At 37.6% G+C, this 24,528-nt stretch overlaps 1 protein-coding gene across 3 annotated transcripts in view; it reads right to left on the reverse strand.

Moving 5' to 3' along the window:
* Positions 1–5,987: 5,987 nt before the first annotated feature.
* The window catches only part of Senp2 (SUMO specific peptidase 2), a 36,370-nt gene continuing 17,829 nt past the window's right edge, over positions 5,988–24,528 (reverse strand). For 2 of the 3 annotated variants that reach the window (XM_046462610.2, XM_046462613.2), the window contains 8 exons: positions 23,336–23,399; positions 21,074–21,250; positions 19,181–19,312; positions 17,199–17,402; positions 16,187–16,266; positions 12,458–12,542; positions 9,398–9,493; positions 5,988–7,310 (listed from right to left, as the gene is read on the reverse strand). In XM_046462610.2, coding sequence (XP_046318566.1) covers positions 7,248–7,310; positions 9,398–9,493; positions 12,458–12,542; positions 16,187–16,266; positions 17,199–17,402; positions 19,181–19,312; positions 21,074–21,250; positions 23,336–23,399 — 901 coding nt within the window. In that variant the 3' untranslated portion in view covers positions 5,988–7,247. Of the gene's footprint in view, positions 7,311–9,397; positions 9,494–10,007; positions 10,073–12,457; positions 12,543–16,186; positions 16,267–17,198; positions 17,403–19,180; positions 19,313–21,073; positions 21,251–23,335; positions 23,400–24,528 lie in introns of those variants that run through there. The other variant, XM_046462612.2, reaches the window with a different exon arrangement.

Below are 24,528 nucleotides of genomic sequence, written 5' to 3' on the forward strand. Positions count from 1 at the left end.
AGCCTCACCAAAGTGAGGTGCTAAGCAACTCAGTGAGACCCTTTCTCTAAATAAAATACAAAATAGGGGATGTGGCTCAGTGGTCAAGTGTCCCTGAGTTCAATACCTGGTACCCACCCCCCAAAAAAAATTCCACCAGAAAACTAGAACTAACAAATGAATTCCACAAAGTAGCAGGATATAAAATCAACACACATATATCAAAGGCATTTCTGTATATCAGTGACAAATCCTCTGAAAGAGAAACTAGGAAAACTACCCCATTTATAATAGCCTCAAAAAAAAAATACTTGGGAATCAACTTAATGAAAGAGGTGAAAGATCTACTTAATGAAAACTACAGAACCCTAAAAAAAAACAAAACAAAAACAAAGAAGACCTTAGAAGATGGAAAAATCTCCCTTGTTCTTGGATAGACAGAATTAATATTGTCAAAATGACAACACTACCAAAAGCACCATACAGATTTAATGCAATTCCAATCAAAACCCAATGACATTTCTCTTAGAAATAGAAAAAGCAATCATGAGATTCATCTGGAAAAATAGGAGATCCAGAAGAGCCAAAGCAATCTTAGCAAGAAGAGTGAAACAGGTGGCATCACTATACCAGACCTTAAACAACAGCATGGTATTGGCACCAAAATAGACTGGGAGACCAATGGTACAGAACAGAGGACACAAGAGACAAACCCACAAAATACAGTTATCTCATATTAGACAAAGGCATCAAAAACATATTGGAGAAAAAATAGCCCTTTCAACAAATGTTGCTGGGAAAATTGGAAATCCATATGCAGCAAAATGAAATTAAGACCCTATCTCTCACCATGCACAAAACTCAACTCAAAGTGGATTAAAGACCTAGGAATTAAATCAGGGACCCTGCACCTAATAGAAGAAAAAGTAGGCCCGAATCAAAGTTGAATTAGGCCCCGACTTCCTTAATAAGAATCCTAAAGCACAAGATTTTTATAAAATCAAGAATCAATAAATGAAATGGATTCAAACTAAAAAGTTTCTTCTCAGCAAAAGAAACAATCAGTGAGTTGAAGAGAGAGCCTACAGAACGGGAGCAAATTTTCACCACACGCACATCAGATAGAGCACTAATCTCTAGGATATGTAAAGAACTCAAAAATCTTAACACCAAAAAACAAAAACAAACAAACAAATAACCCAATCAATAGTGGGCCAAGGAACTGTAGACATATCATCAGAAGATGATATACAATCAATAAACAAATATATGAAAAAATGTTCAACATTTCTAGCAATTAGAGAAATGCAAATCAAAACTACTCTTAAGATTTCATCTCACTCCAATCAGAATGGAAGCTATTAAGAATACATAAACAATAAGTGTTGGTAAGAATGTGGGGAAAAAGGCACACTTATACGTTGCTGGTGGAACTGCAAATTTGTGCAACCAATATGGAAAACAGTTTGGAGATTCCTTGGAATCAGCGATCCCACTCCTCGGTTAATACCCAAGGACTTAAAACTAGCAGCTACAGTGACACAGCCACATCAATGTTTATAGCAGCACAATTCACAATAGCTAAATTGTGGATGTCCTTCAGTAGATGAATGGATAAAGAAAATGAAGTATATATACACAACGGAATATTACCCAACATTAAAAGAGAATAAAATCATGGCATTTGCAAGTAAATGAATGGAGTTGGAGAATATTATGCTAAGTGAGCCAATCCCCCAAAACCAAATGCTTTCTCTAATATGTGGATGCTGATCCATAATGGGGATGGAGGGAGGGGAGCATGGTAGGAATGGAGGAAGAGGATAGGGAGAAGGGGAGGGAGGGGAAGAGAGGGGTCATGGGGGTAGAAAATGGTGGAATGAGATGGACATTATTACCCTAAGTACATGTATGAAGACACGAATGGTGTGACTACTTTGTATACAACCAGAGACATGAAAAAATGTGCTCTATATGTGTACTAAGAATTGAAATGCATTCTGTCATGTATAACAAATTTTAAAAAATTATCCACTAAAATGAGACATTAAATCCATTACAGTGAACTGAAGACCTACTCATGAAAAATACTGTAAAACTAGGTCCATCGAGATACAAACTATTGAAGTTGGGCACAGGGGTACACACCTGTAATCCTAGGGACTTAGGCAAGAGGATGGCAAGTTTGAGGCCAGCCTCAGCAACTTGGTAAGACCCTACCTAAAAAAAAAAAAAAAAAAAGGACTGGGGATGTAGCTCAGTGGTAGAGCACCCTTAGGTTCAATCTCTAGTCTCTCTGCCCTACAAAAAAAAAAAGACAAATTATTACCTGTGCTAGAAAAGTCAAAATACTGATGGGTGGCCAGGCACGATGACATATATCTGTAATCCCATTTACTTCAGAAGTTTGAGGTCAGCCTGACCAATTTAGCGAGATCCTGTCTTAAAATAATAAAAGGGCTGGGGAGGTAGCTTAGTGGTAGAGTTCCCTCAGGTTTAATCCCCAGTACTGTACAAAGAAAAAAACATAAAGAAAGGGTAGAGGATGGGTAATTTTTTCCTGATTTCTTAATATAATTTTAAAAAATATTTATTTAGCTGGACACAATATCTTTATGTGGTGCTGAGGATTGAATCCAGGGCCTCACACATGCTAGGCGAGGAGCGCTCTACCACTGAGCCACAATCCCAGCCCTTAACATAATTTTTAACCCAGAAATTTCAATTCTAGGAATTTGTCCTAAAAGAATAAGACAAACATCGTATAATATACTATGTCCAATGATGCTGGAGTATATGTTTATGGCCATACACAGGAATACTATGCAGCAGTAGTTAAAATTATATATTCATTGACATGAAAATATATTCAATGCTGGACCTATCTCAAAAAAATCAAGCACTGGGAATGTAGTTCAGTGGTAGAGTTCAATCTCTAGTACTCATCACCCTAAAAAAGTTCAAGTGAAAAGGAGTTTGTAACTATAAACACATGCATGTTCACACTCTTCTGTATTCATTAACAAAAAGAAAAACATACATCCGAGCATGCACAGGGTAGAGGAAGGGAGCAAGATATATGAAATATTGACTTATTAACTCTGGGTAGTGAATTTGTAGAATTATTATTCCTTACCTTCTACAAATATTTCACTTTTCTACTGTGGATTCCTAATATTGAAGAAAATTACTTGGGGGCAGAGTGGCACCTTGGGACCAAAGACTTTATTATCACCATGCCCTTAGGGAAGGCAGTATGTGTGTTTGGGGATGGTAGTGGCAGAGCTTCCCGGGGTGTGTTTGAAAGCACATCTTTTCAAGAACTATGTATTGCTGCTTCTGGCACTTTCCTAAGTGTGTTCTGTTCCGTCAACAGTACCACAGATGTCACAGAAAAGGGTTCACTGTCCTTGTTTGATAAATGCTAGGTTAAGACATAAGTAGTATAAAACTTAGAATGTTTGCTATGCAGTCCCAGGAGGAAAGGACATGGGACACACACTATTCAAGCCACAGACCCTTTGTTTTGCAACCCATAAAAAGTAACAGGACTGCCAGGCGAGGTGGTGCTCACCTATAATCCCAGCAGCTAGGGAGGCTGAGGCAGGAAGATTGTGAGTTCAAAGCCAGCCTCAGCAATAGCAAGGCACTAAGCAACTTAGTGAGACCCTGTGTCTAAATAAAATACAAAATAGGGCTGGGGATGTGGCACAGTGACAGAATCCCTCCGAGTTCAATCCCCACTACCAAAAAAAAAAAAAAAAAAAGGTAACAGGCTTTCTACGTAACACACTTGAGGAATGCTAATGTTTACCCAAAGAATGAAGATTATTATGCCACATATTTCTATCCAGGATCTGAGGGCTTCTGGCCGTTTTCCTTGCATGCAAACCCCAATACTGCAAAAAGGGAAAACAAAACAAAAACCCAAATCATCACCATCACCATATAAACCTGTTTCTCCACCCATCAGTGGGCACAGAAATCACCATGATGATCACGATCCTCCCCCTTTTTCAAGCGGAACTCTCAAACCACATAGTAAGGCTAAGAATTGCTTGTGAAATTTTTGTATGTGCACTTATAATTTCATAATATGTGGTTTGCGTTGGTCACAACATAAAATATATTTATTACTATGAGTTGCAATAAAAAATTTGAAAGCCACTGAATTAAAGACATGAAATTTATTGGTAAATAGAATCAACACCTATACCAACACACCCCAAAATCTACCTTTTAATTAATTAAAAGAAGAAAATCATCAAAGCAATACAGTTAGCTAGATCTCCAACTTACAAGTGAGTTAAGTACCAAAAGTTTGAATATTACGTGTTAGGAGAAACTGTTAATAAAGAGAGTGGGTCCCCAATTAGTTCACAAAAGGCAATTTAAACAGTGGGGCTTATTAGCTACAGTACTAAAGTTATTACAAACAACTTTCTCCATTTTGCTTGTTTGTGTTGGAGGTTCACTGTATCTTGAAGGAAACATTCTCCCCACACCCATGCCTAGGTCTCATCACTAAGCACACATCCTCCCAGCACAAACAACCATCATTCCACTTGGCAGTCCCCAAGTTGTGCTTAGGACTTCAGAGAAGGAAAAGATCAGAGATTCCATAGCTATAACTGAGGTAGAATATGGGGCTCCCAAGAACACCTTCCAGATGACCCAGGTCTATTTCTCTTCCACCCCAACCCCAGCTCTGGCACAAGGTCAAGCATGAGAAAGATACTTACTCACAAATTGTATATGATTTTTATCTTTATTGATTTTTAAAAATATCTTTGTTTTATTTATTTATTTATGTATGTGGTGCTGAGGATTGAACCTAGTGCCTTACACATGTGAGGCAAGCACTCAACAACTGAGCTGCAACCCCAGCCCATCAGTGGTAGAGTGCTTGCCTAACATGCGAGAGGCCCTACACTCAGTCCCCAGTACACAATAAAAAAGGGAAACGTGGTGTGTGTGTGTGTGTGTGTGTGTGTGTGTGAGAGAGAGAGAGAGAGAACAAAAAGAACCATGGTTTATTGCACCTTTTATTGGGTCCCAAACTACTACAATTTAAAAAATAAAAATCACTGGTTTTAATGCTGCTAACTTGCTACTGATATAATCAATAGCTACTTTTATCACCTGACCATTTCTTTTGTAAACTGTTTAGACATAAAGGTTCTATCACCAACATGCGGCTTTGCATCAAGGAAGACATGTCAGTGCCTAGGGAACCCTGGCCTGCTGTATTTCTCCTTAAATACAGGAACTTACGGTAAAAAAAATGCTACTCTCTAGCTTAACACTGTGATCCTACCAATTTCATTATGTCCTGGAAGATTATTTAGAGTTTTTCTGAAGAGTAAACATCAATGAAAAGGTCAGTGAAAGCTGCTCTTAAAAGGCCCCTCAAATACTCCATCAGCTTCCAGCGTCTTTCATCTGGGCAGAATACAAACTTCCATTCCAAACCAGACTAACCCATCGTGGCACAAATATAAACCAAGGTTCTAAATTCTCAAGTGAAATAGGATGATACCCAGTGGAAATCAGGTGCCAGTAGAGTGCAGACCCAGTAAACCCCCTAGGCTTTTTTGGCTGTGGCAGCTGCTTGATCTCAATCCTCACTGGCCCAGCCCTATGAGCCCCGGGGAGAGGGTCATGGCTTCAGGAAGGGTGCTCTGTGCAGCCCCAGCCTGAGGGAGAGTTGGTACAATCACCTAGCCCTTTAGTTCTCACCTGACCACACAGCCTCTGATCTGGTCACCTAGTAGGCATAGCAGCATCAGTTCACATGGCAGGCACCACATCCCATACCAGGACTTTTAAAGTCACAGGAAAACTGGTTGCGATAGTTATATTGCATCCCAGGCCCTCCAAGTGGTAGACATTTAGATTAATAGCTGACACACACCCAATTTTTCCAGTTTTACCTCTCACTTTTATGTACCAGAACAAGTTTGGAAGGTTAAAGCAAGGAAAGGGTGAGAAATCATTTCAGCATATACTTTTCAGGTTCTGCCAGACAACCTTTTATTACATCATAAAAGCAACACTAGGCACTAGATCTTGCAAAATATGTTCTGACCAACTCTAAACTTTCTGAAATTAAAACTGCATAACCACATCTGTAATATTTTTAATGAACAAAAAGTTAAATACAAACTTTCATATGCAAAATAGACTATTATATAACCTCAGAGCCAAGTGCTACGTCTTCTTCCACAGATCTGAATAGGGGTGGAGTGGGGGATGTTAATCTTAATGAGTAAAAAAACTGCATTTTAGCTAAAAAAAAAAAAAAAAAAAAAAACTTTGAGGAAAAACAGAGCTTTAAACTGAATACTGTCCTGTGACATGGAGAGCTCTGGCCAACCCTTACTGAGGTTTATGTTCAAACACATATAGGATGAAAATGAAGATTTAGGGTCTATAGTTACTTTGAATCCAGTTTCAAGAGTCAGCCAAGTCACCTCAATTCCAGAAAGGGAAGTGTCTCTAAGATGACCATGACACTCTTCTGAAGACACATGGATGGCCAGACCTCCTTGGCCACACTGCTACTTCTCCACAACACTGTGCCGATGCTGGAGTGTCATATTTCCTCTGAAAGGCCATCGGCCCCGACAACACAGCATTTTTGTTTATCCTGGCATTTTCCAGCCTCAAAAATGGGGAGATCCCTTACTTCAAGTTGGCAGTTACTGCTCCAGCATTAGAAAAGTTAATTAACATTTCCTTCCTCTCCCCACTGATGTCCCTCCTGATCTTCAGCAGGGAGTGGCAGTTTGATTAACATTCCTTTCAGAAATAAATAGTTCAAACAAGTAATTTAGAGTTAACTGTAAAAGAGCAGTGGAAAATGGCCACTGCCCAATATTTGCAAATGAGTGAGCAAATGAATGCACGTGAACAAACACACAGAAAAAAAAAAAAAAAACAATTCATAGAATAAATCCTGCATTTCCCACATTCATAGGGAAAGAACTCTTTAAAACAAAAAACATAATAATTAGCGTTTGTTCTTGTGTGGGTTGAACAGTCCAGGGCTCTGAGCAGGCACAGCCTTACAGACAGGGTTGCAAGCAGCCCCTCCACACCCCAAGTCAGGACTGTAGTGCAGCGAGGGGCCTCCATGCACTTTTGACAGCTCAGTACCTGTGAGAGAACAGAAATGATGCAGGGACTTTTTAACCCACAATGCATGAGGTATATGGAAACGTCCGTGAAAGAACCACCAGCAGCTAGAGGGAGCAGGCGGGGCTTTCTCACAGCAACTGCTGATGAAGGATTTCCCACACCATCTTCTTCCGGAAGAGAGGCATCTGGTGCTGCAAAAAATCCCATAAACAATGCACTCAGTTACACACTGATGAGGGCAGCATCACAACCTGTAGGTGTCATCATGTAAACGAAGTGAGCTGTCCATGTCCTTATGTCAGCCTTGACATTTTTACATCATGGCATAAACCTTACAAAGCATAATGTTCATAATTATGGGTTTGGACGTCAGCATTGGGGGAAAAAAATACATGTGTATCAAAACCAGAAATGTCCAAGAGACAACAAGCAACTTTTCTATTTAAATGTACTTTTGAGGGGCTGGGGATGTGGCTCAAGCGGTAGCGCGCTTGCCTGCCATGCGCGCAGCCCGGGTTCGATCCTCAGCACCACATACAAACAAAGATGTTGTGTCTGCCGAAAACTAAAAAATAAATTTAAAAAAAATAAAAATAAAAATAAATGTACTTTTGAAACGTTCTATGGTGAACATTATTTGCTTTTATATGAAAAAAGTGGCCTTTATTTATATAAGGAAAATTTTGATCTACAAATTCCTGTTTTATACACTGCCAATTCTGTTAAAAAAAAAAAAAGTTTCTTCCCTTGAAATCTCAAGTTCAGAGAATAATCAACTCCTTGCTAAATTTAGCAGCATCAAAAAATGAAATGTAGCTGGGTGCAGTGGGGCACACCTATGATCCCAGCCATTAGGGAGGCTGATGTAGGGAGATCACCAAGTTGGAGGCCAGTCTCAACAACTTATTGGGACCCTATCTCAAAATAAGAAGTAGTAGAGCGCCCCTGGGTTCAATCCCTAGTACTAAACCAAACAAATAAATAAAAAAAAGAGAGATGTTTTGCTTAATGATACTGCCTTAACTGACAATAACTGCATAGGCTATTTTTTTAAAAAATATTTATTTATTTTTTTAGTTTTCGGTGGACACAACATCTTTATTTGTATGTGATGCTGAGGATCGAACCCGGGCTGCAGGCATGCCAGGCAAGCGCGTACCGCTTGAGCCACATCCCCAGCCCCTGAATAGGCCAATTTTTGAAGCAGCAAAACAAGACAACACCAAAATAACCTGTAACTCAACTGCCTACCCCCTACCTTCTGATGAATTAGAAGTTTACACCCTTAATGTACTATTATAAATAGTTGGGTACATAACTTTATTATAAATTACTAGTGAGTTCCTGGTATGGGGTGGGAAGTCTTAATTTTTTTTTTTTTTTGGTACTAGGAATCGAACCTAGAAACCTGGAGGCACTTAACCACTGAGCCACATCCCCAGCCCTTTTTTGTTTTTTATTTCAAACAGGGTCTTGCTAAGTTGCTTAAGGCCTTACCTAGTTGCTGAGGCTGACTTTGAGCTTGTGATTCCCCTGCCTTAGCCTCCTGAGCTGCTGGAATATGCCACTGCACCTGGCTATTAATTTTTTTGAATAGTCAAAACATAGAGTTAAAAAAAACTGTACATTCATTCTTAGTCAAACTGTGCCTTTCCTTTAGACTGCAATTGTATGAATTCAGCAATTGTATGAACCCTGGTTACTTCATGCTGTGCCAAAGTTTTGTTTGGCAAACATCAGATTGAGATCTGCTGAAGAGAAATATATTTTAATGCGGGTAATACTTATTTGTAAAAAGGTTCAGCATCCACCATTAGAAACAGAAATTCTCAAGAGTTCCCAATATACTTGAATTTTCACTCAAATGTAGAAGCATGGGGAAACCAAACTAACCAGAACAGAAAGGAACAGCAGTATTCATGGTTATGTCTTAGACCTGAGGCTCACGTTTTCACAAGGCCTAATTTTTCCTTTTTATTACATATTCTCACATGCCTCCCTCTTTAGCTAAAAATACATATGAACCAGTGAACAATGAAGTTCAGAAACATGAAAATTATCCCATTTTTCACCAGAGACCAGGATAAACCTGAGAACAGATGCTAGGACAAACTCTGATTCTGGCAAGAGCAGAACTATGCCCAAGGGTTACTGCAATAACACTATATAGCAGAGCAACTACTATAACTGAGGGCTTAATGTGTGCCAGGCACTGACTAGCAAAGTGTTCCACCTTGTACAGTAACAAGGAAGTGGATAAGGAAGGATCTTTACTCACCTGAGTAAATGTGATAGGTTTGTCCCTAGAAATATAATCTGCATATTTACAAGTAAACATTCCACAATCACTCCCATTCAACTGTTGAGGAATCTCCTAAAATTACAAAAACAAAGAGAGGAAGTGGTAAAGTATCGCCAAATACAACAACTTCCTTAGATTTTTTTCTAAATATCTAAATACTGTGGAAAAACAGTATTATAAAGGTAAAGGTTAAATCTAACATTGTACAAACACACAGACACACACACACTAACACAATTAGCTTTACTCCTAAAAATCCTAATCATGACGTAAGAGCATGGGACCCCATGGAAAATGTTTTTTAGGAGAAAGGAGAAAAGCAAAGTAAGAGTTCCATCTCTTAGCTCTCATTCAAAGAAACTAAACTGAGGGCTGAGGGTATAGCTGAGTGATATGACAGAGCACTTGCCTAGTTACTTAAGGTCCTGGTTCCATCCCCAGCACTTAGAAAAACAAAAGAAATGAAACCAAACTGGAAGGTGTATTACTAGGAACAGGAATGCTAGTCAGAATTATTTCAGAAAGTTATAACTTTAAAAAAGGTTATGTGTAGGTTAATCAAAGAGACACTTAAAATGTAACTAACCTACTTGGAAATTGCAGTTTATCTTCTCATCCTAGCCAGGAAAACAGGCCTACTGCTTTGGACCCCTATCAAGAGGAACAGACACAAAGCACCAATAAAAAATAAGGGGTTGAGGGTGGGGAGAAAGAGGGACAAGTAAAAAAGCCTCTGATAAGCTTTAACCCATTGCAATCTGTCCCTTAAGCAGAAACAGAACTTGCTGCAAGCATCACAATGCCTGACAGAGTAGTGCACACCAATACAGTAATCTCAGTCACTTGGGAGGCTAAGACAGGAGGACTGAGCCAAGTTCAAGCCAGCCTTGGCAACTTAGCAAGATCCTGTCTCAAAAAAGAAAACAACAACCCCCCCACCCAAAAAAAAAAAAAAAAAAACACAAACAGGGAGAGGGGTTGAGTGAGGATACAGGAATATAGCTCAATGATAAAGTGCCCCTGGGTGCAATCTCCAGTACCTGGGGGGATGGGGGAGGAAGGGGAAAAGAGCATCATAAGCCAAAGGTGGAAAATTTCAAACCCACAGGATGTAAGCTTACATATCCCCAGGGCCTATCTTATCCTAATCTTGACCAACCCTTTATACACTTGGGCTGTTAGTCATAGAGTACAAGATAGTAAAACACTGATTCCACTGCTAGAAAACAAACATACTCAATGACAAAAGCACCATTTTTTATTCACAGAAATACAGTTGATTGCTGTAAAAAGAAAAGACAGAACATGCACACATCCCATACATATGCTAGGTGCCTCATACTTTTCTCCCTGGGCTGGCATCTCTCAGAGGACACAGAACTACAGACTCCAATCTACAAAGGAAGAGTATTTGTTTTTTTAAATTACATTTTCCACACCAGAACACAGTACTGATCCTATTCGACTCATACCTGTCCTCTCCTCAGGAAATTTCAAGGCTCAACTTCCAAATGATTTAATTTGGAAATGGAAATGCTTTTGTATGAAAATAGTGGAGTCATCATATACAGGTTAGGACTAAAATGGAATTCATGTGGCTAACTTTAAAGCGTAGTTATTAGGATTCAAAGAGGGACACATTTTCAAATCTTAAATTGGAAGGAGATTCAGCATGCTTGACTCTTGAAAACCCATGGCATGAGACCCTAAACCCAAATAAACAAATCCCCAGATAAATTTTGGACAACAACTTTAAACTTTCATTAGTACTAAGAAAAGTAACTGACTTAAATTTATTTATTTTTTGTTTTTGTTTTTCTATTTTTTTTTTTTTTTTTACTGGGGATTGAACTCAGGGGCACTCAATCACTGCGCCACATCTCCAGCTCTATTTTGTATTTTATTTAGAGACAGGGTCTCACTGAGTTGCTTAGCGCCTCGCTTTTGCTGAGGCTGGCTTTGAACTCACAATCTTCCTGCCTCAGCCTCTCAAACCGCTGGGATTATAGGTATGTGCCACCTCACCCAGCTTGTTTTTCTAATTCTGAGATGTGCTTGTGTGTGTGTGTGTGTGTGTGCACACGCACTCGCGCGCACACTATCTATATTTCAATTTGACATGACTACAGCCATCTTGAGCCATAACTGCCCCTAAGTAACTCTCAGTTTTCCTCACTTGTCTCCCAGCATACTTCAAATAGACAAAACAGTAGAGTAATACGTGGAGTATTACAGCCAGACTCTGGCAGAGTAAGTGAAAGCAATGCATCTAAAGTCTTTCATAGTCACTTGAGATAAACATGATTATCTTGGCTTGAATTAAGTCACCTACTTCCCAACTACTTTATAAATTATTCTGACCCAAATCGTGGATATCTACCCGTCTTGCTGACACCTAGGACCATGCTTCTGTCAGTAAGTGTCCAATTACTAGCACTCTGCAATCCTGGATCTATCTACCTCTTTCTTGGATCTCATGGTACCTTGGGACTGGTTCTCATATAGTGGAACTGGGTTTTTCCAAAAACCAGTTTTAATAGAGTTAATAGATTTGGAGCAAGATAGTGTTAGATAAAGACTAAGAAGGAACTATTTTGGTTAAATAAATGGCTGAAGATTTGGAACTAGGTCATTTTTAAGATCTATACTTTAGGACTGGGGGTGTAGCTCAGTGGTGGAGTGTGTGCTTAGCACTCATGAGACCCTGAGTTCAATTCCCAGCACCACACACACACACACAAAGATATACATTTAGGCGGCTGGGGTGTGGCTCAGCTATAGAGCACTTGCCTCCCACTTAAGAGGCACTGGGTTTGATCCTCAGCACCACATAAAAGTAAATAAACAATAAAGATACTGTGTCCATATGTAACTAAAAAATATTTTTTTAAAAAAAGATGTATATTTAGGAGAATGCATGCTATGCATGCTTAAAGCAGTGAGTGAAGTGAGGATAAGAAAGAAGCCAAGACTGAATAAAATGATACTGTCAGTAAATGAAACAAAGTAGGCCAAATATAGATAAACATCACTTACATGTGGCTTCATGCTGTAGTGGGTCCACTCTAAAAGATTTAGATCAATATTTCTTTTGGTCTTACTTTCATCCTGTAAATACTGACTAAAGAAAACAAAAACAGCAAAGAATGAATATATCAATGAATTCCTAGGAAAATGACCATTGTGACAAAGGATTTTGTGATGTTTAACAGATATGCCATTCTCAATCCCAGTTACATTAGATTTTTTTAAAATGTGACTGCTTTTGTGTCTTTAATTTTCTAACAAAAATTGTACATGAAAAGACCACTATAATAACCACTCCAGAAATAATTACTATTACCAAATTGTTGTAATGTACCTGCATACATAAGTTTTTGTTTGCTTGTTTATTTATCTGGGTACTGGGGATTGACCTAGGGGTGTTCTACTAACAAGCTACATCCCTGGCCCTTTATATTTTTTAAACAGTGTCTTACTCTAAGTTGCCCAAGGTAAACTTGAATTTGCGATCCTTTTGCTTCAGCTTCCCAGATCACTGAGATTATAGGCATGCCCTACTGCACCTGGCTATACACACAATTTTAAAACACACACTTTATTCTCAGTGGTGCACACCTATAATCCCAGCAACTTGGGAGTTGAGGCAGGAGGATCAAAAGTTGGAGGCCAGCTCAGCAACTTAGCAAATCTCTCTTCAATTTAGCAAGACTCTGTCTTAAAATATAAGAAGGATTGGGGATGTAGCTCAGTGTAAAGCACCTCTGGGGTTCAATCCCAGGTACCATTAAAGAAAAAAAAAAAGCCCTCATTTAACAACTTGCTTTTTCTCAGTTCAAAATCAATATGACATAAGATATATGTCCTGAACTCTTGAGAAATTAAAAGGCAAGAAGACTGTTCTGAATTAAAGGAGAGACTAAAAAAGACATTAAAAACATGTCTGCACCCTGATTGGCTCTTGGACTGATGGGAGGATACAAAGGATACCTGGAGAGGCTGTGGTTTTGGCTCAGTGCTAGAACACTTGCTTAGCATTCGTGAGGCACTGGGTTTGATACTCAGCACTGCATATAAATAAATGAATCAAATAAAGGTCTGTCAACATTTTTTTTTTAATTTTTAAAAAAGATACCTGGAGGTATCAGAATATGGACCATATATTACATATTAATGATTGTTATAAGTGTGATAGTAGCATTGTGATTATATAGGAGAATTTCATTATTCTTAGGAGAATATATATTTACCTACTAGGAATGATTAATTTTATCCACATATTTAGGTTATCAAATTCAGCAACCTAAACATCAGTCCTAATCCTAAGGTGCATAGAAGGTAAGCCTGCATTAGACCAGGACATACAGTTTCAATGGGTGCAGTACTGTTCCAAACAGGGTAAAACATAGTTCCTAGGGGATAAAAATCATAGATATTTCAGTGGGTTGTAGCCTTCCAAAACTCAACTCACTCAGACTTAATCATTAGTATAATTTTTTCTTATTATGGAAAAATTAAATTAAAATTTTCTCCTGGTGGGTAAGATAATGAAAAAAAGATTGAGAAAAATCGGACTAGGTGCATCAGGAAACAAAAACTATATGACTATAGTATGACTATAAAAAAGTATGGACTTTTTTTTTTCTTTTTGGTATCCTGTTATAAGCAGAAAACAAAACTGTATTGTGTGATTTCAATAAGCAGTAATAAGCAGTTCCTATGTATGCAATAATATATTAGTACATGTGTTTATGCACTCACAAATACATATGCACATTCTATATTTTACATAGGAAAGACTAGAAGGATTATATATAATTTGGTGTATCTTCTGATTTTTAAAAATTTCTTTTTTGTTCAAGATAAACAATCATAAATATAAAGATCATTTTTTTTTTAACTGGGAATTGAATTCAGGGCCTCATGTGTGCTAAGCAAGTGCTCTATCACTGAGCTTTAGCCTCAGTGATTTTTTGTTTTTAAATGGGGTCTTGCTAAGTTGCTATGGCTGTCCTCAAACTTGTGATCCTCCTACCTCAATCTTGAGTCACTGGGATTACAGGTGTGCAACACCATACCCAGTTGAAAAGATCTTGTACAATAAAACAAATTGCAGGGGGGAGATAAATGAACTAATTATGGTTAAGAACAACTTTTCTTTGTAAGATTCATTTAAAAAGTTTACTCATTCTTACCAAGGTAAAAGAAGGGAGCCTGCAGGCTGGGGTTTTGGCTCAGTGGTAGAGTGCTTGCCTAGCATGTGTGAGACACTGGGTTTGATCCTCAGCACCACATAAAAATAAATAAATAAAGGTACTGTGTTCATCTACAACTAAAAAAAAAAAAAGGAGCTTGTATTTGCTTCCAGCAAACAGAGGAAGTTCAAAAGGGTCTTATCTGGCCAGGTACTCCTGGGTGAACTCCTGGTTTTTTCCTCCACTACCACACACACACACACACACACACACACAAAGTATGGTGGGGAGTGGGGCTTCTCTTCCTGATGTGCTACTTCCTTTCAAATTCATGTCACCAGTTTACAAGCTAATAATTATGCTTTAAAGGCAGGTTTCTAACAATTGCTACAGGAGTACCTTCTTATCTGTGATTTTACTTTCTGTAGTTTTAATTACCCATTATTCAAAGACATTAAATAGAAAATTCGAAAAATAAACAATTCATAAATTTTAAATTGCATACTGTTCTAAGTAGCATGAAGAAATCTTACATCATCTGCTCCAGACCATCTGGCACATGAATCTTCCCTTTGCCTAGCATATTCACATTGCATATACTACCTACCTGCATTTAATAGCAGTTTTGGTTATGAGACTGGCTATCCTGGCATTTCAGGGCTTGTATTCAAGTAACACTATTTTACTTAATAATGGTTACAAAGAGTAAGAATAATGATACACAGGAAGCTCCAGGGCAAAAAATATGGAAGGACAGATTAACTCTGATACTATGTGGCAATGCTATAGGCACATAGCAAAAAACATAGTATATGTAGGGTTCAATACTGTCTGTGGTTTCAGGCATCCACTTAGAGTTTATACCAACAGATACAGGGAGAACTACTTTCTGTATTTGAAATAGCTGCCTACAAACCACACATTATAATTTAAAAACTGCCTTTGGGTTCTATGAGATGAATCCAACTACTACGGAAAGCACAGAGACAAGAGTGGATTTCATAATTTATAGGACCAATACTCCCCAACTAATAATTCTTTGAATATCCAGAAGAATGTATCAATCCCAAAGAAATCTAATTTAAATCACAGGACTATATTAAGATATATTTTACATTATAAATACAAGATAAACTTTTTTTCAAAGATGCTATTAAATACGACTTCTCAGGTTCGATCAGCCACTGGGAAGACAGCTTTAACTGTATATTAAGGCTGCCATCCAGGCCTGGTGAGGTGGTGCATGCCTATAATCCCAGAGGTTCGAGAGGCTGAGGCAGAAGGATTTCAAGTTCAAAGCCAGCCTCAGCAACTCAAGTGAGGCCCTAAGCAATTTAGTGAGACCCTGTTGCTGGCAGCTGGGGTGCTGTCTCTAAATAAAATATTTAAAAGGGGTGGCGGCGGGGAGCGGTGAGTACTTGGGGTTTGGCTTAGTGGTTAAACACCTCTGGGTTCAATCCCTGATACCAAAAAAAGAGACTGCCATTCAGAGCTTACTAAAATTAAATAAAAGAGATATCAACAAAAAGGGCACAATGAGACAACAGTGAAGTTTTCTAGCCTTACTTACAGAAGAATCTCACAGATCCTGTGGCCCTTTTGTCCCATAGAATCCAGGTATTTAAGACACTTTTTTCTTAGGTCCATCACCTATAATGGAAAGATGGCAACACGGAAAAGCTGAAATATCTTAAACATTAACAGAAACACAAAATTTAATTCCAAACGAAAAGCATCTTTAAAAAAATCAACACATGTACAAACATGGATTAATTTAGAAACATGTTGAGTTTTTAAAAGTTATAAAATATCACAGAGATATGAGTTTAATATTATATATTTATATTTCTAGATAAAGACCTAGAAGCTTTTTTGTTTCTTCTTCACCTTCACCTTTCTTCAACAAACCTATACCACCTTACCCATCTTATAAATGAAACTAAATATACAAATAAAATTACAAAACTTATCTCTTAGAAATGAAAGCTCCACAAGTATAAGAATCATTCTTCTAGCTTTCTAAGTTGTCCAACTTAAGAACTGATTAGGAAACTGGTGCAGTGGTACATGACTACTATTTCAGCAACTCAGGAGGTTGAGGCAAGAAGCCCAAGTTCAAGGCCAGCCTTTACCTGGGAAAGACTCTGTCTCAAAATAAAAAATAAAAAGGGCTGGGGATGTGGCTCAGTGGTGGAGAGCCTCTGGGCTCACCCCTCAGTATAATAATAAGTGAAGGATGAAATACGTAGGGAGCTGGGCACAGTGGTACATGCCTATGAACCAAGGAAGGAGGGTTGCAAGTTGGGGCCAGCCTCAGCAACTTAGTGTAACCCTGTCTCAAAATAAAAATAAGAAATAGAAAAAGGCTGGAAATGTGACTTGGTGATAGAATGCATGCCTATCAGGTAAAAGTACCTGGGTTCGATACCCAGTAATGCCAAGGAAAAAAAAGAATTAAGAAAAGACTCTTTAGAGTATGCCTTTCATACATATTATCGGCCTTTCACTGGACAAAGAATGACTTTCATCATTTAAGGAAACAGTTTGCATCCAAACTCCAACAATTAACCCTCTGAACTCACCACAAGGCTCCAATGTACCTTCCGATGAATAGGCACCAGAACAAGTTCTTGTTCAAAGAGATTAACCCCTTTGGTCCATCTTTTCACTGCTTGATAACCCCCAGACTTTAATTTAGGATAGAAGAAAGTGCTGAATACATGAAGTGCTGGATAGCCTTGCTTTTTATTTCTTTCCACTAGAAGATTCATGTAAAAATTAATAACCTATAAAATACCAAAAGAATAAAAGTTGGAACATGGCAACTTTTACTATTACTATTACTTTTACTATTACTGAAACTAAGTTTCTAACTTGAATTAATATGAATTAGAAAGTGAGGTGCTTGTTGGCTGGGGCTGTAGCTCAGTGGCAGAGATCTGAGGTTCGATCCCTAGCACCATATAAAAATATATAAATAAAGGCATGTTGTACATCTATAATAAGAAGGAGAAAAGGAAGGAAGGAAGATGAGGTGTTTAGGAAAGGTACTAAGGGGAAGTCTATGGAAGAGGACAGAAATAAACTGATCGGTGTAAAATGGGAAAGATTAAGAAAGAATGAAGGGCTAGAATGTATCTCAATAATAGAGCACTTGCCTAACATGCACAAGGTCCTGGGTTCAATTCCCAGAATGCCAAAAAAAAAAAAAAAAAATTGATTCTCAGATGCACAAGAGAAAAATTACAAAGATAGCAGAAGTAGCTACCTTTGTAAGATTCAGGATGTTTTTGTTTAAAAAACAAGCAAAAAAACCCTAAACCTTGTTTTACCAGCCTCTTATAATTGGACACAAAACACTCATAAGAACCAAGAAGTCTGTGCAATAATGAAAAGGTGAATATAACTCTATCACATAAGATTTTCAGAAAAATTAACTATAAGCAAATTTTACAGTATAGAAATTATACCACAATTTAAAAAATATTAACTGGAAAGAGTTGCCAAAATAGTTATAGTGTATTTGAAAAATAATTTATTTTTCCTGTATTTTCCAAAACAAACACATTAAATTTATAATGTAAAATAAAACATTCTAGTTTTACCAGAATGTTTACCAAGGCAGAAGGATGCCACGTTCCAGGACAGCCTTGGCAATTTAGAGATAGCCTGTCTCAAAATTAATAAAAGGACTGGGAATGAAACTCAGATGTAGAATGTTCCTGAAGAGAAGAGAGAGGAAGAGAATGTGTTTATAGATAACTAAGCATGGGGGAGTGGAAACAAAGGCAAAGGGAAACAATGCAATGACTAAACAGTAGAGGAAAGGAACAACTAGAAATTTGCCAAGAATGAAGAGCTATCTGTTGCTAAACATGTACGTGTTCAAGACGACAATCAGGCAACTCTTTGAAGTTATCACTTGTTATGGTTTGAATCTGTGTATCCCTCCAAAATTCATACCAAATGGGATAAGAGGTTGGACTTTAGGGGAAGTGATTAAGGTATAACAGCTCTAATCTTACGGGTAGGATTAGTGCTTTTATAAAAAAGGTTGAATGCAGACAGCCTAGTTCCTTTTGCCCTCAGCCATATGTGAGGATTCTGTGTTCCTTCCTCCCACCATCTTATAAGCAAGGGATGGAGCCCTTACCAGAAATGAATCAGAGGTGCCCTGATCTGGGACTTTCCATCTTAAAGAGCTAAAAACAATAAATTTCTACTGTTGACAGATTACCTCTGTAGTCTGTGGTGTTTTGTTGTAGCAAGATATCATTCAAGCAAGTACCTTCCATTTATTAGGGATAACCAGGATTCATAAAAATGTCATTAAAGACTTATAAATGAAGTGGTGGATAAGGACAGATGCACAAGAGAAAAATTACAAAGATAGCAGAAGTAGCTACCTTTGTAAGATTCAGGATGTTTTTGTTTAAAAAACAAGCAAAAAAACCCTAAACCTTGTTTTACCAACCTCTTATAATTGGGCACAAATCACTTTGATTATAGATAATAGTTAACCATGATAATAGTCAAAAGAGGAAGAAAAAAAGAAAGAGCATACCTCATCATTGAGCCAGTGATAGTTCTTTAAGGTCTGGATATCTCCTCGAGTAATTCGCAATTTGAAAGCACTACTTAGGATCTCATCTGGTGGGCCATGGCCTAGGGCATTACTGATTTCTTTTTCCATATCCTGAATTAGAAAGTACAAAGGTTGCTATTTTAACAGAGAGCCATTAACAAATATTGAAAGTCAGACTAAAAAAAGTTTTCATCTCAGCAACACATGACACTTGAGAAAAAATACCATCAAAGACTTAGAAAATTCAAACTTAGAAAATATTCCAACTAAGCTGGGGGCATAGCTCAGTGGTAGAGTGCTTGCCTAGCACGCTTGAAGCCCTGAATTCAATTTGCAGTACACTAAAAATAAATTTTTTAAAAATTCAGACTTAGAACTACAAAGCAATCTTTATTAAAGATTATATGCTTGTTGACTAGATGCCTTCATTATTTTAAAGAACCGTGTAGGCCAGGTGCAGTAATCCCAGCAACTTGGGAGGCTGAGACAGAGTTCAAAGCCAGCCTCAGTAATGGTGAGATGCTTAGCAACTCAGTGAGACCATGTCTCTATACAAATCAGGGATGGGAATGTGGCTCAGTGGTTGAGTGCCCCTGTATAGACAAATGCACATTTAAGCTACAAAATGGAATTTATAAATACATTCAAAGTTATTTTCATCCTAATGATTTTTCTTTTTTTAAAATTTTTTTAGTTGAACATGGACACAGTACCTTTATTTTGCTTATTTATTTTATGTGGTGCTGAGGATCAAACTCAGTGCCTCACATGTGCAAGGCAAGTGCTCTACCACTGAGCCACAACCTCAGCCCCCCAAATGATTTTTCTACTGATTCTCTCCACTGCACACAATTTGGTTACTTTATTTAGCTCTCTTTCCACCTCCATGTCCAATATATAGTTAATGCTTGAGAAATATACACTAAATAGGACCATCAATAACAAGACATCATTGGGGGCGGGATTATGGGCTCACCTTTAAAATAAGAATTTTAACTATTTTCATTTCCTCATTTTCTGTTAAGTCTTTACTATTTTCAAATATAATAATCAATGAAAGAGATGTTTCAGTAAGCCATGATCATTACTTAAAAAAACAGAAATACATTACATTTTTTCTTTTCTTTTGTCATACTGGAGATTAAACCTAGAGGCACTTTAACACTGAGCCGTATCTTCAGCTCTTTTTGTTTCTTATTTTGAGACAGGGTCTTACTAAGTTGCTGAGGCTGGCTTTTAGCTTGGGATCCTCCTGCTTCAGCTTCTCAAGCTGCTGGGATTAGAGGAATGTGCCACTGCATCCAGCCCTAGACTTTTTTTGTTTGTTTAATTTTGTTTTAGACAGTCTTGCTAAATTGCCCAGGCTGACCTGAAACTTGCAATTCTCCTGCCTCAGACTCCTGAGAAGTTGGGATAATAGGCATATGCCACCAAGCCCAGCAAAGCATTCACTCTTTTCTCTCTTTTTTTTTAGTTGTAGTTGGACACAATACCTTTATTTATTTTTATGTGGTGCTGAGGATGGAACCCAGGGCCTCACACGTGCTATGCAAGTACTCTACTGCTGAGCCACAACCCCAGCCCCAAAGCATTCATTCTTAATGCCAATCCCATATCATATAACTCAATTTATGTTTGAAGAGTACAAAAAGAATCTGCAAAGAATCCATTATATTTGATCCATTAGGCCACCTTCCGAGAGCATCAATGACCAAGGTAGTCAAAGTGTGAAACAATCTTGACTCTATAATTTTTTTCAAACATTCATTCCTTGCCTGTAGAAACTCCTTAAAATAAAACATAACAAGTTAGGAGTAACTGAGGTTATTTTAAAAACTTGTGTCTTATTCTAATCAGCACAATATATAATACCTCTGAAAGTTCAAGGAGATCATCTGTTCTTCTATCCCTTTCTTTGCCTGAGAAATTCTTTTCCTTTGCCTCAAGTATTGACATTTTCCTCCTGAGTAATCCATTGCTTCCACTGCCCAGGCGGAGTCGAGCTGACACTTCTTCGGATAGGTCAGGCTCCATTCGGTGTCCCCTCCTCTGATCAAAAGTTTCTATATTTTATTGATATGCTTGATACTTGAACACATTACATATATTCCACAGGAAATAATATATAAAACAGTGTCATCTTAAAAGAAAAGAGAACTAGCAGATCCTCCAAGTGAATAAAGTAGATTTAGCAGAGCTGTCGTTCTGGCGAGACAGAATAAACAAGCTCTAGAGTTAAGGCTCAGAGACACTTCAATTACAAACCATAGAAAAGAATGCTCACCACTTTCCCTTAAAGTAGCAAGATAAGTAATTTCAGTTTTTCTATCCCAATTGAAATTAATGTGTTAATTTTTTTTTTTTTTAAGTTTTAAAGAGTTTTTAAAATGTGACCTAAAAATCCCATCAGTGAGAACAAACTACAGCTACCCTTATGCTATTATAATTATAGGGGCTGGAGTTGCAGTTCAATGGTAGAGCACTTGCCTAGCATGTGTGAGGCACTGGGTTCAATCCTTAACACCACATATAAATAGATAGATAGATAAAATAAAGGTACTGTGTTCAACTAAAACTAAAAATATCTTTTTTAAAAAAGTAATTACAGGACTGGGGTTGTGGCTCAGTTGGTAAAGCGTTTGCCTAGCACATGTGAGGCACTAAATTTGATCCTCAGCACCACATAAAAATAAATAAAGGCATTGTATCTGTCTACAACTAAAAATAATTTTTTAAAAGTAATTATATATTACATAAAAATGAATAAAATAGGAAGGTTAAACTGACCACCAATAACCAATAATATAACCAACCATGCCTACATAAGGAGCCTCCATCAAAGCCCAAAGATTGGGTTCAGGCAGCTTCTGTATGGCTGACCACATGCAAAAATTTGGAGTGGCATGACCACAAAGAGCATGGAAGTTCTACACCTATGCATCTCTTTCATCTGGTAGTTTATCTGTGTCCTTTGTAATACTGTTTATTGAAAAATGAGTAAACATGGGGGAAAATAAAAATGTACAAGTCAGTAATGTACCTCTTTAATTAATAACTACATTCAATTCAATAAAAAGAATTCTGCCAGCATCCCAGAAACTATGACAAGCTTTTTCCCTATTATAACTCTATGTAAACCTTAATATTAGATTTAAGTCATCTAGTAGGAGAAGTATTTTTAAAATAGGAAAATAGGAAATTTATTTAGAAATAGAGTTTTGGACTAAAACCACCAGTCCTAAAACCCCTAGCCAGTATTCTTCATTCCAGCCAACTGTCAGGTATATTAGTCCTTCCCTCTGGTTCAGCAAAGATGGAAGAAGGATATTATTTCCTAGGCAAGTTCCAAGTACCTCCACTTTGTCCTCTCATGTTTAGTTCCCTTCTTCTTTCAGATTTTGCTCCACAGATAAAAACTGACAAACACAAAAGACTCTACTCTGAATCACTGAAAATGAAGAACTTAGAAAAAGGAAAGTTCTAAGATTTATGATGTAAGACCATGACTTAGCCTTTTAATTATTGGGGAAACCAAACTTGACTAAACTGATTAACACAAAGCAGTCACCTATGCTTTTATAATTTTATGTATCTAAATTGTGAAATAACCTAAAACTTCAAGTTTGGATCTAATTTAGAAACACATCTCTTTTGGACATTGAATGTTTATCAAAATAGTGTGCCATTATTAAAAATGTTATTACTACTATGGAGATCACTGAAACACTTTTTATTCCTAAACTTATGTAGAAATATAAAATCGGATTAAGCATTAGACTGCTAATATTTTCAAGTAAATCTGAAACCTTGACTCTGAAAACAAACTTCTGAAATATCTTTTCTAGAGACTTGTATGTTTTTTAAAGTTCTCCAAAAGATGGAATACAATACAGATAAGGGTTGGTATGAAGTCAGGCTGGTCTCTCATAAAGAAAGGTGACTGCTGAAAATATAAAAATCAGCAAGATATACACAAAAAGTTGTATATCTTCAAAGCTTCTTGCTTTTTGAAAGAAAGTAACAGAACAGAAATCAAAGTAATATATGCCTTCTATCTTATTTTACAAAGGTATCAAAACATAAATCCAGTGAATTTAAGAACATATATAAAACCTAACTAGGGTTTCTACTTACACCTTCATTTTCAAGTCTGATTCCCACCATCTTCTCTGTATCAGAAATTTTCCCTTTTGAACACCTGAGGGGGAAAAAAAATTAAGAGACTACAGACTTCTGCTAGATAATTTTAACTTGGTCCATATTAGACTACTTTTAGAAATGATTAATTTATAAACAAAAAATCATCTGGATACATAATCCTCTATACCAGTGGTCAGCAATCTTTCTAAAAAGGACCAGATAGTAAACACTTCAGGCTTGGTAGATTTTATAGCTTCCATCACATCTTCTCAACTCTACCACGATAGTTTAAAAGCAGGAACAAATAGGATATAAATGAATGAGCATGATCATGTTCCAATAAAACTTTTACCTGTTAAAAAAAAGCAGGGCTGGCTTGTGGCTCAGTGGTAAAGCACCTGCCTAGCATGTGTGGGGCCCTGGATTCGATCCTCAGCACCACATAAAAATAAATAAAAATAAAGGTATTGTATCCAACTACAACTAAAAAAAAAAATTTTTTTAATAATAAAAAAAATAAAAAATAAAAAAAGCAGGTGGGCCAGAACTGGCCTGGTCCCTAGGCCATAGTCCACAAACTCAGATACAAAGAAACTATATCTAAAATCCTAAGACATACAGAATTACCTTCACTGGTCTTATATTAGAGATGCTCATTACTAAATATGCCGCCTTGCCCACAATCCTAAGCAGCAGCTACCTTTCCAAGTCCTAATGCCTAGGAGATTAAGGGCACACTCCAAAACCAGGCTAAGGCATGATTCAAGAGCTACTTATGGAAATGGACATCGTGGTGCTTACCAATAATCACCGCTACTTGAGAGGGTAAAGCAAGAGGATTGCATGTTTGGAGCCAGACTTGATAATTTATCAAGACCCTGTCTCAAAATACAATTTATTTATTTATTTATTTATTTTTAAATATTTATTTATTTTAGTTCTCGGCGTGCGGACACAACATCTTTGTTTGTATGTGGTGCTGAGGATCGAACCCGGGCCAACCCGGGCCGCACACATGCCAGGCGAGCGCGCTACTGCTTGAGCCACATCCCCAGCCCCTCAAAATACAATTTAAAAAGGGGCTGGGTGCCGCAGTCTGGCTGGGCACAAAATAACCGAGGCACTCGAGGCACGAGGCACTCGTAGGTTCAAACAGGAACTCCTTTATTGCCCGAACTCCACCGGCA

This window comes from Marmota monax, unplaced genomic scaffold (genome assembly GCF_021218885.2).
Source record: "Marmota monax isolate L192 unplaced genomic scaffold, Marmota_monax_Labrador192_F-V1.1 WCK01_AAM20220418_F8-fsc00100, whole genome shotgun sequence".
In the NCBI taxonomy this organism is placed as follows: Eukaryota; Metazoa; Chordata; class Mammalia; order Rodentia; family Sciuridae; genus Marmota; species Marmota monax.